This window comes from Leiobunum rupestre, chromosome 3 (assembly GCF_980474605.1).
Source record: "Leiobunum rupestre chromosome 3, qqLeiRupe1.1.hap1, whole genome shotgun sequence".
Taxonomy (NCBI): domain Eukaryota; kingdom Metazoa; phylum Arthropoda; class Arachnida; order Opiliones; family Sclerosomatidae; genus Leiobunum; species Leiobunum rupestre.
The window spans coordinates 60,540,481-60,555,262 of record NC_143386.1 but is presented as its reverse complement, the minus strand read 5'-3'; the positions used below and the strand labels follow the sequence as shown (position 1 = coordinate 60,555,262).

The window sequence follows — 14,782 nt, the reverse complement described above, 5'->3', positions numbered from 1 at the left end:
ATCAGAAATGGCCAGTAGCCATGAGTACGAGCTAAGGACTTCCTTCTACTGATTCCTGGGTGTCCACGATGAAGTAATTTCAGAACCGGGATCTGCAGTTTGCGAGGAATTACGACCTGGTCTCGTAGAAGTATGCAATCTTGCTCGATGGTGAACAGTTCCCTGAGCCGATAGAATTGCTCCAGTTCTGTCCCCTCCCGCAGGGCTTGTAGTTCCTTGAGTGAAGGCCAATTAGTTTTTATATAGGTCATTACCGTCTGCATGAGTGGATCATAGCGAATCACTGTCTGAATTTCCTGGCTACGGCTTGAACATCTGAAACTAATTGCAGACTGGCAATGATTATGTCATCCTCTGGGGAAGGCTGCGATGAGATTAGGCGGGACAGCGCATCCGCCTGTCCAAACGACGTCGTCGTGTGGTACTCGATCTTGAAGTTGTAGGCTATCAGAATGAGTACCCAGCGTTGTAGCCGGTTGCAGCTGTGTGCACCGGAATTGACAGAAGTGGTTTATGAGCAGCGTGAAAAGATGACCATAAATCATCTTATGAAACTTCTTAACCGCGAAGGTAAGAGCAAGGCACTCCTTCTCTATTTGACTGTAATTTTTTTCAGCAGGTGTTAACGCTTTGGAGACATGGCCTACGGCCTGAATCGTCCCATGTGGCAAACCGATGCGGAAGGACAGCCCCAATTCCGTAGTCCAAATCATCCGCCGCCACGATGATATCGAGAGTTGGATCGAAATGCGTGAGGAGAAGGTCGGATTGTAGAATTCCCTTGATTTTCTCGAACGCTTCCTGACACTTTAAAGTCCAGGGCCATTTTCAGCTTGTCTCTAATAGCTCATCCAGTCGCTGTCGGATAAATCGCGTGTTAGTGACAAAAACCTGGTAATAGTTTACCATTCCAAGGAACTAACGGAGCATTGAAATGAACTATTTCCCTTATCTTCGCCGGGTCGGGGAGTTGGTCAACACTGTCAATAATGAAACCAAGATATTTAATGTGCTTCATTAAAAACTTGCATTTCTCAAGACGAAGTATGAAGCCATAATCTTAGAAAACTTCCTGAAGATGTCGCTTGTGCTCTTCGAAGTCCCGACTGACGATAAAGATGTTGCAAATTCGAGCCCAGCGAGCATGCGGTCCATTATTGTTTGGAAAGTGCCGGGAGCCGATTTTACTCCAAACGGAAGTCGTTGGTACTGGAAATTTCCCTTGTGTGTGGAAACCGAACAAAGACCTTCCTTTTGATTCGTCGTCCAGCTCTACCTACAAGTATGCTTCGGACAATTCCAATTGTGAGAAAACCTTTCCCCTGTTGAGTGTGGTGAAAATGTTTTCCGGCAATGGTAATGGTGTAACGGTTTCCTGGTTAAGATAGCAGATTACCCATCCTGACCAGCGTAATCTATAACGCTACAAATAAATCTAATCAAAACTGTTTTATGATTAAGGACGATTCAGAACGCAAAGGTTTAAAGATTAAAAACACGTTTAATATTAACATAAAATACTTACAAGACAATTAAAACACTACTAAAAACCTAAAAGCTAAATGGCTAAAGTCCCTACGCTGAACGCTATCCTAAATTCTTATACTAAAATGTTATTAAAATATTATACTCATTACAAATTCTTTAGATTATACATTAAATGAAATGATTAAAACGGCACTGACATTAAGTGGAAGATAATAAACAGCAATCTTGGTTATTTTTCGGTTCGGTAGTGACGAGTATAGTTTTAGATTTCTAAATTAGGTTTTTGACGAACAAAAACGGGGTACCCCACTGACTACCTAATGCGCGACTAATTATCGAAAGCGGAGACGAACTCCTCAAAACGACGAACACGAAGTTCTTGATAATGCCAACGAATGGCCTATGCGTGCAATCTGGGTAACCCAGCGAGTCAAATGTTACTTATCTCTGCGTGGGCTCATTAGAGCGTCGGCTCAGGCGTCCTATGGCTGCTGGGGTCGATCCCGTCGACAGAGCGTAGTTGGTGGCTGGTCGAAGAGTCCCATCGGTGAACGAAAACTACATTTTCGGCAACTACTTGACGACTTCCCTAATTTAAACTGTTCACGACTGTGGAGCGTAGAGTTTCAGCTTCTGGTCGAAGTCGGATAGACGTGGTTAGTCGAACGTCCAAGTTCGTTCTGCCGTTTTGCGCTTCTCACTTATTTTTCTTTCCCGTCCAGTATTTCACCACACGACACACACTTTCTAAACTTTCCCATCTACGTCACTACCGTCCGGGTATTTTCACAAATCGCGATATTTTGAACCGTATGGAATCTTCCCGAAACATTTGGAAGTAACTATATACATACTTAAAAAACTATAACAAAAGGTGTAAACCCTCGCGTTCTATTGTTAAGAAAGAGGGGATGTTCTAGGGTAAAAACCAGCTGGCCAGGAGCGGAAATTGACCATCTTTCCCAACACTCCCTTTCCTAACGTTTTGGAAATTATGTTTTAGGCCTATATTATAATATTTAAATTATTATGGCGATGTTAATTATTTATTTTAATTAACCCAAAACTATCGTTACAATGGGTACTGGTTGAGTGCTATGGCGTCCCTTAACCCAGTAGAAAAGTCTGCACCAAGACGAATAGTACCATTAGTTTCCCAATACTCGCTATCGGAGCGGCCCAATGTGTATGCTCGACTGCCTTAAGAACGTAATAATAAAAATAATAATTATAATCAGCTAGGCTAATACCCAAGGCACCACCTTAGGCCTAAGTCATCAAGCGACTTTTAAAGCCATTAATTCAGGTTTCACGAGCGGCGTAGGGAACTGATCTTGCCCTACAGTAGACTGAGATGCTCCCCGGTTTCAGAGAGAGAGCCTAGCCTTAGCTTAGGTACTTCGGGTTTCGGTCTGAAATGTCCGGCTAGGCTAGGGAGTCGGTCTCGGTCATCTGGCTTTCTTCTCTCGGTACGGCTAGATATTGGGTGATCAACGGGTGATTCGAGGGTGTTGAGAGCATTACGCCTCTCAGCCTTATTACTGCTTGGATTATGCTCTTCCGGTCGGAATGTCCTGGCTGCGGGTCATCTAGGCAATCAGTGAGGGTTGTTACGGTCATGAGGGTTGTATTGAGGGTTAATTAATATCTAAGCGTGACTTCATCGCACATTATTTTATATTTATTTCGACATGGTTCTTCTCTTGCCCGAGAAGCAGAGTTCTCTCCAGTTCTCTCGAGATCTGTTCTGTCTCTTTGGGGCTCTGTCTCTTGGTTTTGTTCCGGGGATTGTAGGCGGAGTTGAAACAAAAGTAATTGGTGACCTCCCATTTTACGTGGGTCATTGGTGTACCTAAGACTCGTGTCCTGTCATGGTACGTATGACGTCGTCTGATTTACGAAAGGTCGCTCGGGGTTGCAGGGGGGGGTGGGATGCCAGGGAGTCTCGAGGCAAAGAGTATAAAAACTACGTAACCTAGAGATATAATGACGGTCGAAAGCAGTAAAGGAAGTTGTAGCAACCGGGGGGGGGGGGGGAGGCACTCAGTGAATTTGCACTTCAAATTTCGGTACCGCAGCGCCACTACGGCAGTATTTAGTACAATAAATAATAAAACCGGAGAAAAATGGCAGTTACGGTGTTGCGGAGGTGCTAAATTTGGCATTTTGGATATTTAATTGTCTAATATCTGTCAATTCAAAAAAGTGACAGTAATTGGTTACTGTTTCGTGATTTTTTTAGTTAGAATTTGTGGATTCGTTGTTTCGGTGTTTATTTTCAAAAAGTGAAGAATAAGGCGTTTGTTCTCTAACGTTGCCAAATCTTAAAGGTAACCAATTCCTAAAGGAATTTTCAAGAATGTTGAACTAAATCAAAATGATTGCCACTTAAAACTGCCGTAGTGGCGCTGCGGTACCGAAATTTGAAGTGCAAATTCACTGAGTGACTTCCCCCCCGGTTGCTACAACTTTCTTTACTGCTTTCGACCGTCATTATATCTCTAGGTTACGTAGTTTTTATACTCTTTGCTCGAGGTTACCTTCTTTTTGTCTCCAAGCGGAAATGTCCAGGCGCCCTCGCGACCCTATGGCGGCAACCTTGGAAAACGTGCACTTTTCTTGGGATCTTACCACCTGATAGTTAATATGAAGCTTGTGGACTTGAAATGATTTCATGGGATCGCTGTGAGCTAAGGGGATTTTACTGGTCTAGTTCAGAAAGTTTTGGGGAAAAACCTTGGTTGGGATGGATCGGAATGCTCTTGTGATCGAGAGAAAAACACTTTCATTAGCGAGGGATTAATTTTAGCCTTGCTGAAGGCAGGGATTTAGTTTATAATTTATATTGAGGGAATGGTTTAATTAATTATCTTAATTTTATATTTTATCGTAGGGGTTGATCGAGTTCTATAAGGCTTAAAAACTATAATTAATTTGTATGCATGGTTCAAAAGTTATTTAAGTTTTTTAGTTTAACATTATGGTTAATTTATATTTAACACTGTGATTAGTTTCATTAAATAGAGCTCAAAATTCTAAGATATTTGATGTAGGGGCTTTAAGAATACTTAACAATAACTGTCAAATGAGTGGGTCAAATAAAAAATGTATAGAATATTGAAGCATATGTTTTAAATAACACGGTTCTTGACTGAACAAATAAACTTACATCTTTCTTTAAATATATTAGTAACTTATGTAAATAGGTGTCATCCCAGTCCCACCCTTCCATGTCTAAAAACCGCTCGCTAACAACACTTAATATATAAGCCTTGTAAAACGTACGAATACGAACGTTACGATATAGCAGACGATATTTTCATTTCGTTAGCTCTCGTTAGATGGCGGTATCGTTACCCAGCGTCCCTCGAGAAACTTCTCACCTCTTGAGGGGGTGGAATTTTCAACGAGAAAGAATGTTAACCCCTTGCTTTTGTAAGGCATTTGCGTTTCCAAAATTTCAGGCTAATCTAATCTAATTCTGCTCATACGTTGATTGATTGATAATGTTGCCTTCGGCGACGCTTTCTAAGCAGAACGTTACTGGTACGTTGTTAAATAGGAATTCCCGAGTGATGAGCTTCGATGGACGCATCGAGTTTAGTCGAACCGTGGGGAGCGAATGGCTTTGACTTCATTCTTTCCCCGTTTCCTCGAGTGCGGTTGACGCTTATGTTGATTCTCACATTGGGAGACGAGATGACCAATTCGGGAACATTTGAGACAGTAGCCTTGGCGTGTGAGTAATCTTTGACCCAGTGCATCACTTCGCATCTGAAACAAGCGTATGTTGGTGGTTTCGCTGACCTGGACGCTGATCGAGAACGACGCTTCCATGGCGGTTTGGACGAACTCTGCTCGGAATTCTGTTTGCGGACGCTGTTCTCCGGAATAGTGTTCCCTTGAAACACGATCTGTTCAGTCCTCATAGCAACGATGGTTAGGACTTCGTCTATTAACTCCTTGAGTTTGATGCCAACCTCGGCATTCAATCGCCGCAAGATTATCGTTCTTATTGGTTCATCTTCCGGCCGCGATTATCCATACAAGCAGATACAAGGCCACTAGAGTGCCAAATTGGTCCTTAGAAGAAGTTTTACTCGATTGAAATACTGACTATATTACTTACCTGATTGACGCTGAATACGCATAAAATTGAAACGTTCGATGAAAATAGTTCGTTTCTTACCGAAGAGTTTCTTGATATTGGTTACCGTCGTGTCATACGGAAATTCCGTCGGCTCTTTGGGCATACACAATTTGTAATACTCGCTGAAAGCTTCGTTCGAAAATTTCGAAACTAGGTATTTGACTCGGTCACGGTTGGTGAGATTGGGAGCGCTGATGTCCAAGATATATTCGAATCTCTTCAACCATTGTTCGAATTTTTCACCATCACAATCATCCCATTCAAAAACTGGAATGTCCAAGGAAGCCACCGTGGTCATGGAAGTGGACGTACTAGGATGCCTGATATTTTTTGTGAGGGGATTGATGAGAGGTTGGTTCTGTTGTTGAGCTGTCAGTTGTTGTCGCGTGAAAGCGTTGAGGAAATCACCCAGATCAGCCAACGGCTTGTGGGTCTTCGGTTTTCGACATCTTGCGTATCCCACCGTTGCCAAAACTGTTGTAACGCTATAAGAACTTACTACAGCTAACATTACCAAATCTTTATTGTTAAAACGCAACACCAACACTGATCCCAACACAAGGGAATACCGAACTATTTATACAAAGTTTTTATTATTTATTTTTTTAATATAATTTATACTTTTATTGGAGCCGATCCAACAGTTTTTAGGAACCTAAATACGTTCTTCGTATAAGCAGTGGATCATAGTACTGGTCAAAATTAACTTCATGACTTAGGGGTAAAACAGATCCTACACATGCCACAGCGTCACCTAGACTCGTTTTTGTCGCGAATAATTAACCAAGTTTGTAGTTATTTCCACTTCGTGAGAATCACTATACACGAACAAAAACTATGGTTACGCCCCCTTTGTTTCACCTTTGAAACCTAGATAGGTAGCGGCTAAAGCAGACGCTATTAGATTTTCTTCATCGGGATTCTAAATTTGACTTTATAAATAATGATACTTGCATTTTAACATAATATTTGAGTCGTTTTCTTCTATTTTGATAAGTTAATTTAAGAAAAAACGTTCTTATGACTTTCTAGGTAGCAGACGCTAGATTATAGGTGCTACAAGGTTTGGACATGGGGATATTTTTAAGTAGTCAGCCTGACTATTGAGCCTATAATCTTAATTTATTTTAGTAATCACTGACTAGTGGGGTAAAAGGGGGTATAAAAACAAGAAGGGCAGCCTGTTTCCCGGCCTTTTGGAGCCCACCGGGTTATGTGGACCGCTGTGTGCTCGTAGTTCCCCTTTAGGAGCTCTCTCCAAAGGGCATGGCTCTTTACCTACGTAGGTAGGGTGTCGGCTGGAGTTGCTATAGCATCCACTCACAGCTGTGCGCGAAGTGGGGGCTGGTCGTCCCATTGTTGCGCTTTTTGGAGGTTGAGACTATCAGTAGTAGGGCTCTACTACCCATGCTGGATTTGTCACCTGTCCGGGCTTGTGGACGCTGGCGTAGGGCATTCTGATGAGACCACCGGTGTAGTAGGCTGTTTGATCGCTTGGAGCACCGGTATAAAAATTTCTGACCACATGGTCCCTTCCCCTCGAAAAATAATACCCCAAAACCACGTCACCTCTGACGTTTTTGGAATTTTAGTCCCACCCCTACCAAGCTCCCCTAATAAATTAATCATTCCTTACAAGGGACGTTCCTATCAAGGGTCGTTCCTTACATGTGACGATCCCTACGACTCTACGAGGGAAGTTCCTTGCAAGTGACGGCAGTGGCGTAGCTAGCATGGGTGACACCCGGGGTGGATATCATGGTAGTTTGTGTAAGTTTTTGTTTTTTCACAGTCGGGTGTCACCCCCAAATAACGTCCAAACGGGTGGAACCCGGGGCGGACCGTACCCAACCCTAGATACGTCACTGACTGACGGTCCTAACAAGCGACGTTCCTTAAAAGTGACGATCCTATCAAGGTACGTTCCTAACAAGCAACGTTCATATCAAGGGTCATTCCTAACAAACGACATTCTTAACAAGGGACGTTCCTTAAAAGTGACGTTTCTAACAAGAGTCGTTCCTATCAAGCGACGTTCCTATCAATGGTCGTTCCTAACAAGCGACGTTCCTTAAAAGTGATGTTATTAACAAGGGACGTTCCCTGCAAGCAGTGCCAGCCCGAGGCAAGTTTTAGGATGGATCCGATTATGGCGCCCCCCTTGCTGGCCCCTAATATAAAAATATTTTTTTCCCTTACCACTGAGGCGACCCGACACTTAGCGCCTGGAGCGGCCGCTCCGTTTGCCTTATGGTAGGACCGGGCCTGCTTATAAGTGACGTTCCTAACAAGCGAAGTAACTAACAATGAACGTCCATAACAAGCAAAGACTATATATACGCTTCGGTTACTAGACAGGCGTGTTCTATGGCTCAACTTGCATACCGATTGTGGCTCCATCTCGACGCTGGTCAAAATTTTCCCCTAGCTTTAGCTGTGTTACTAGTGGCGCCTCTAGCCGCGGGTCAAAATATTACCCAGCTTTTACAGTGCTACAGAGGTGTTAACAGGTTATTCCTAGGAACACGCCTGTCTAGTGAGCGAAGCGTAATATATAGTCTTTGATAACAAGCGAGGTATCTAACAATAAACGTTCCTAAAAAGCAACGTTCGTTACAAGGGACGTTTCGAAAAGTAAAAATTTTATTTATTGATGTAAAATTAATTTATTCCAAAGACTTATCATTGTGTGTTTTAAGAAGTAAAATGTTTTTAATAACTTTTATGTAGCAAAATGTTAAAACAATATATACATGGTGAAATAACAAATATTAAATTGGAGTTAAAGCTCAGGTTCTGTTTCTTCCATTGGCTCCACGGCTTCCATTGGTTCTGCTACTACGGTTGGCTCCGCTACTACGGTTGGCTCCGCCACAACTGTTGGTTCAGTCACAACTGTTGGTTCCGTCACTACTGTTGGCTTTGCTGATGTTGTTTTTAATGTTTCTATTGCTTTCACTGGCTCAGTCACAGCTACTTCAATTTGTTTATTTGGGTCCAACGTTACTGATTTCGTGCAGTCATATGTTTTATAAATGCCGACTAGCCTGTCAGCCAACTCGTACATATTATTCCTCAAAGAAATGACTATAAACTGGGCATTTTTGGTTCTTTCCTGCATTTATATGGATCATTATTAATTATCAATCATCATTTAAAAAACATTGCGTTGTTAACCTTGATATAGTGCCCTACAATGGACACGTTTCTAAAGTCAAGTGCCGCATCAATTTCGTCCATAACGTAAAGCGGTGTTGGGCGGTAGTAATGTAAGGCCATGACAAGTGCTAAGGAACTGAGGGTTTTTTCACCACCAGAAAGATTCGAGATATTTTTCCAAGATTTTTTAGGTGGACGAACACTAATTGTAAATTAAGTTATATCATAAGCTAATTTCTTGGCTTATAACAAATTTGAAGTGTATTACCTGAACACAATTCCATCTGAAAATGGATCCAAAGAGTCAACAAGTTCCAATTCGGCATCTCCGCCCTGGGTTAACATCTGATAAACTTCTTTCAGCTTATTAGTAATTAGCGTAAACCCATTCATAAAATCAGTCAATCTCTCCTTCTTCAACTGATCGTAGTATTTTCGTTTGGTGTCTCGTTCTTCCGTTATTTTCTCTAACTCATCCACCTAGTTGTGATTGAATCTAACTTTAATTCAACAATTCGAGTTCATAAGATCCTTGTAACTTAACCTACCTTAGCTAGGTATTGTATTTCTTTACGCTTAAACGTTTCAATGGCCATCATATTACAGTTTTTATCTTTCAAATATTGCTCTGTTGTTCCTATATCATATCGTATTTTGCCCAAATCCAAAATTTCCAGTTCATCCTCCGCTATTTTTGGCAATTCAGTGAAATTTTCTTCTTCATCACCCGTGGAGATTAATTCATCTATTTTATGTAAAGTCAGTTTCTCTAGCTAAGTAAAATGGAAAATTTGGGTAATTGCCCCCAAGTCTTTAAACAAGTAACAACGCCTGCTTACTTGTTCTTCGTACAACTTTATATTTTTCTTCAGTTCTCCAACGATAGTAGAATATTTTTCATACTCGTTTTTGGTATCTATATGCTCTTCTTGTAAGTGCTTTGACTGATTCCGAATTTCCGCAATTCCTTTAACAATGGCTTTTAATTGATCCTCAATCATCGCCCTGGCATCATTGGCAACTTTACATTCTTCCATAATTTTATGAGCATCAATTTCTAGATCCTTCAGTTGCGTTCCGCCAGTAGCGATAGTTTTCTCAAATTCGGCAATGTCTTCTTTCAAAGATGCAATCTTTTCTTCACACTTTTTTGTATTTCTCCCAGCACTTTTGGCGGCCACGTTTCCTTTCGTTATTTCGGTCTGTATTTCACTAAGTTTCTTTTTAAGAGAATTGACTGTTTTTTTTACATTGCCCATTTTGTTTTTGGATATCTCGTCAATATGTTCCTGAACTCTAATCATATTTAAAAAGAAAAACACTCAACAATTTTAATAGTAATTTCCATTAAGGAAACATACCGTTTTACTTCAGTGGAAACTTTTCCAGCAGCCTCACTCGCTTTGTCAAAGTCTGCAAATATAATTTTTAAAGATAGATTACACCACTTGGTATTAAAAAAACGTTTCAACAAGTGAAATGAAATAAAATTTTACCTATTTTAGCTGTATCTATGGGTTTCTGCATCCTTTTCACTTCATTCTGATCGGGAGCTGCTGCGTCAACTCTTTCTTTTTGTTCTTTTATTTGTGTTTCTAGCCCCTTAATTTGGACATTTAGAAGTTCCAATTCACGCCCCCCTGTGATAGGAAAGACCTGTAAACAATTTTGCTCATAAGTATAAAATTTTAAAATCAATCTTACATTTTTCTCTATTTTGGCCCATAATACGAAAATCTCTTTCAAGATTTCTTCCTTGTTCCTCAAAAGACCTGATATTGGTTCTTAACTCCTCGACTTCTCTAGAAACGGCATCTATTTCTCGTTGCAGTCCAGTGATGTCCATACTACTATCCATCTCATGGCCAGCTTGCCCAACCACAACTGACTGACCCATTCGCCCACGGTTGACTCTGCCTCCACCTCCACTCATAGTACCAGCTTTCTCGATTAATTCTCCTTTAAGAGTTACGACTCTGTTACGAGTAGTTCCTTGCAAGGCAATCCTCGTTGCTTGATCCAGATTCTCCGCCACTAATGTATTTTGCAATGCGTAATAAAACGCAGACAAAACTCTATTATCATTGACTTTCACTAAATCAAAGAGACGCGGGACATTTTCGGGCCTGTTAAAATAGAAAGAGATTAATTCCATTTGCAAATTAATTTAAAGCAACTGTTGGCTCGATGTGAAGTAGTTCTTTTTCAACAGATATCGAAATCAAAACAAGATGCTGAAGCTACATTTTGTCCCAAAAGTACCCCTCGCGTTGATTGGTTCTTTTCTAAATTTGACCATAACTTAACTTATAGTAATTTTTAACAATCTATTTTATATGGGATATACAATTTAGGTTAAAGTCCGCTAAGTAGAGTATAAGTTGTCCAATTATAATAATTATAAATGGTTCTCTGACGACATTATTTTTTTGCTATTTTGAATTTTAGCTTCCTTTGCCATTAATAGATGGCACCACGCTGTCCAGTAAAGTCGTTTTTTTGAAGAATCGGATAGATTCATAGTCATCTCTAATAACAGGTGGCAATGATAGAGCCGACAGTTGCTTTAAAGATTTAGAATAATTTTATACGTTTGAATTCGTTGCGTTGTGTAAGGAATCCATCTTTCCATCTTGTCTAAGGCGATGAAGGTAGCAACACCAACATCATTAGCTTTTAAATGTTGCACGCATGCTTGGGCAGTTTCCATTGTGTCAGTTACGAAATTATCCAATGGACCACATGCTGTCGATATCGCAACATCATACTTTTCATCAATAGCACCAAGATCACCCTGTTAAATTACAAAGCTTAAAGTTATTACTTTGCTTTCATTTGACATTTTCAATAGGAAATGTACCAAACGTCCGTAAATTCCCCTTATAACTTTTTTATCCTTAAGCTTCATAATTTCATTAAAAACACGGCCACGACTCCTCGTAGCTTGTTGATTTGTACGTGTCTCTTCAACTCTCATCCTGTCAGATCGTAACTATAAGTATAAGAAATTATATTGATTTAGTTCAATTTGTGAGAATTAGGCATGTGCGAGCCATGATTTTTGGGTTTCGAGTAGAGCTTTGATTATGAAAAATTTCACTTTTCGAGTATAGAGCTTTTAGGCTTAGCTTAAAAAGTGATTTAGAGTACTCGAATAATTAGGCTTAGCTTATATAGGGGGTTTCTAGTATTCGAAAAATTAGGGTTACAGCTCTATCACTAGGTTCTACTATTTCTTCATTAAAACAATATTTACTGCGAGAGTTTTTACGTGAATTCTAAATTAATAACTGGCCATACAAGGGATTACAACAAGAAAATAGGGGACTGATGAACTGCCAAACAACTGAAAATAAACAGCTAGGGCACCCTACGTTATGTAAATCAATGATCAATCACAAACAACTAGGATTTTGTACCTCACCCAATAAGAGATCATAAGGCGGGCCAAAAGGGAATTTTTAAGTAGCTTTTCCCCCCATTTCTAAAAGCTTGTGAGTAGTGCTTTGGTAAGAATAATAGGGAGCTAACAGTTCTACGTCACCCATGCTTTATCCTACTGGAAAAAAATTCTACCCAACATGACAGCCACAGCCAAAGCTACGGAGTGTTAGTTCGCTATAGTTTCGAGTACTTAAAAGTTAAGCCTAGGCCTTGATTTGAGGCTCAAACCATTTTTGAGCTTTTCAATAAAGGCTTTTCGAGCTTCGAGCAGAGTATTCAAACGAAATCAAGTACTCGCACATGCCTAGTGAGAATAAGTGGTAATATACACCTTCGCTGACAAAGTGGCTTCTCTGTTATTGGCTTCCTTTAAATCAGTTTGAATTTGTTGCAATTTTTGTCTTGTAATTGGTATTTGTCTTCCAACTTCTTGCATATTTCTTTCATGAAAAACAAAAGAAATAAAAATTAACATAAACTCCAAGTATATGTTTAAGTCAAAGAAAATACTTTTCTTTATCTTTAATATCACTGGCAATTTTATCAAAATTTTGCGTCAACGATTCCATCTTGTCCTTTTCCTTCTGTTCAGCACTGAGATAAACATTCAACTCTGTTTGCAAGATGTTAAGAGCAGATTTGGTCTCATCAACTTTAGCCTTCAAACCGATTAGTTTATTTTCGTGTTGCTCTTTTTCTTGTTGCAATTCTTTTGTTTCATCCCTTAAAGTTGCCATCACAGCTGCCAATTTTGTTTCTTCTTTCTATTAATTAAAAATTTTATTCTTAAGAACCAATGCAGAATCGTATATCAATAAATATAAGGTTTATTACAGCCAATGTTTCTTCGAGTTTAATTTTTTCCTTCTCTAGCTCTTTATTTTGGGCTTCGACTTGCTCAGGAAGATTTTGTAATTCTTTCAATTTTTCCTCTTCCGTTACCAGTTGTTTTTTGTAAGTTTTGATCTTAGTTTTAGCGTATTTTAAGCCCTCCCGTAGCTCAGTGTCTTTATTTTCTAGTTTTTTAAACTCAGCATCCTTTTCTTCATACTTTTTAACACATTTTGCCTAAAAATATCGAAATAATATTTTAATAAAAAAAAACAATATTACATTAAGCTTTGTATTACCGCCTCTTTGGATTTAGCTTTGTGTTCTTTTTCCTTTTCTTCCTGTTGATCTCTAACTTTGGCAAGTTGTTTTTCAACTATTTCCAGTTCTTTTTTAGATTCTTCGTACCTGTCATTTGCCTTTTTTAATTGGGATTCTTTATCAAATTTCAGGCCCTGCATGAGCTTATTCTTCAAAAACGTAATTTTGTTTTCTTTTTTTAGATACTGCACAGCTTCATTCCGTGGACCTAAATTGAAAAGTAACATGTAGAACTCTTAAAACTCCTTAAAGTATAATTATAATTTACCCTCAAGTGAGTTTTTCTCAGTTTCAAGGGTTTTAACCTTATTTAACATTTCTGTTCTTTGCTCACTGAACTCCTCAACTTGTAAAGATAAAGTCTCTATAGGTTTCTTGAAGCGATGACTGCCAATTATGTCTTCCAAATATTCTAACATCCCACAATCATGTTCAGTTTGGGCTTTTGCTTTCATCATGGCTATTTGTTCCACTTCCCCTTGCAAAATTAGGAACCTATTATGATCCAAATCGATGCCTTGAAGCCTTAACAATTTGCCAACTTCTTTAAAAGTAACTCTACGTCCATCGATCTCGTAAAAAGAAGAATTGTCTTTAAAAGCAGATCGTGAAACTTTGAAGCTGGTTCCCTCAATTTTTTCAAAATCATCTCCTTTGTCCAAAATCTTTTCAAAATAGACAGTAACTGTGCATTTTTGAAGATTCGGATGTTTATTACTGTTATGAATTAAAACTGAAATTTTCTTAGATCGAATTTTTTGCGCTCGATAACCAAAAACAAACAGCATAGAATCAATAACGTTTGATTTTCCACTGCCATTAGGACCAACAATAGATGTGAAACTCTGTAATACAAAAACGTTTGTGGTTATTAATAAAAATTTTACTAATATATACAAAGTGTACTTTGTGGAAAGGACCCAGTATTTCTTTTCCAGCGTAAGATTTGAAATTGATATTCTCAATGTGTGAAATTATCAATCGTGGTCCAGTACAATCATACGTAAGTGATGGTGGTGGCGGTGGTGGAACATAAATATCACCAATACCTAAATTTCAAGGAAAATGGGTGTATCGAAACCAAAGCTCTTATATTGCCATAAACGTAACTTACGAAGCCCTCCTTCTTCTTCATCCAATTCTTCTTCAAGACCTAATGCCAAATCGTCAGTGGATTCGCAAGGTTCAGTTGCCTTTGTAGATTTACGAGCCATTGCACCAGCTGTTTGACCCTGGCCACTTTTTCTGGCCTTCGGCCTTGCACTATTCATTACTTTTCAAATATTAAAAGCTGTAAATTAGAAATTGACTAATTTGCAGATTTCTATTGTATATTCCCGCCAAATTAAACGCACAGACTACACATAATTACCAAAGAGCACAGTTCTT

At 39.4% G+C, this 14,782-nt stretch overlaps 1 protein-coding gene across 1 annotated transcript; it reads right to left on the bottom strand.

The window, feature by feature from the left end:
• Positions 1 to 8,262: 8,262 nt before the first annotated feature.
• On the bottom strand, positions 8,263 to 14,717 carry glu (structural maintenance of chromosomes 4-like protein gluon). Its single transcript, XM_090168879.1, has 17 exons — positions 14,508 to 14,717; positions 14,300 to 14,442; positions 13,662 to 14,238; positions 13,372 to 13,601; positions 13,076 to 13,309; positions 12,752 to 13,005; positions 12,573 to 12,681; positions 11,658 to 11,789; positions 11,389 to 11,591; positions 10,502 to 10,923; positions 10,294 to 10,437; positions 10,159 to 10,210; positions 9,637 to 10,093; positions 9,346 to 9,570; positions 9,066 to 9,277; positions 8,816 to 8,999; positions 8,263 to 8,753 (listed from the first exon to the last, which is right to left on the bottom strand). The coding sequence occupies exons 1-17, from the start codon at positions 14,662 to 14,664 to the stop codon at positions 8,421 to 8,423; spliced, it is 4,068 nt and encodes a 1,355-aa protein (XP_090025005.1). The 5' UTR covers positions 14,665 to 14,717; the 3' UTR covers positions 8,263 to 8,420.
• Between the last annotated feature and the right edge of the window lie 65 nt (positions 14,718 to 14,782).

What these genes read in the sequence shown, in the direction of transcription:
- glu (XM_090168879.1), bottom strand. Translation starts at nt 14,664, where the DNA reads ATGAATAGTGCAAGGCCGAAGGCCAGAAAAAGTGGCCAGGGTCAAACA. An exon ending in GGGCCAAAATAGAGAAAAAT is followed by an intron (nt 10,438 to 10,501) that starts GTAAGATTGATT and finishes TTCCTATCACAG; the next exon opens with GGGGGCGTGAATTGGAACTT. An exon ending in AAATACAATACCTAGCTAAG is followed by an intron (nt 9,278 to 9,345) that starts GTAGGTTAAGTT and finishes AATCACAACTAG; the next exon opens with GTGGATGAGTTAGAGAAAAT.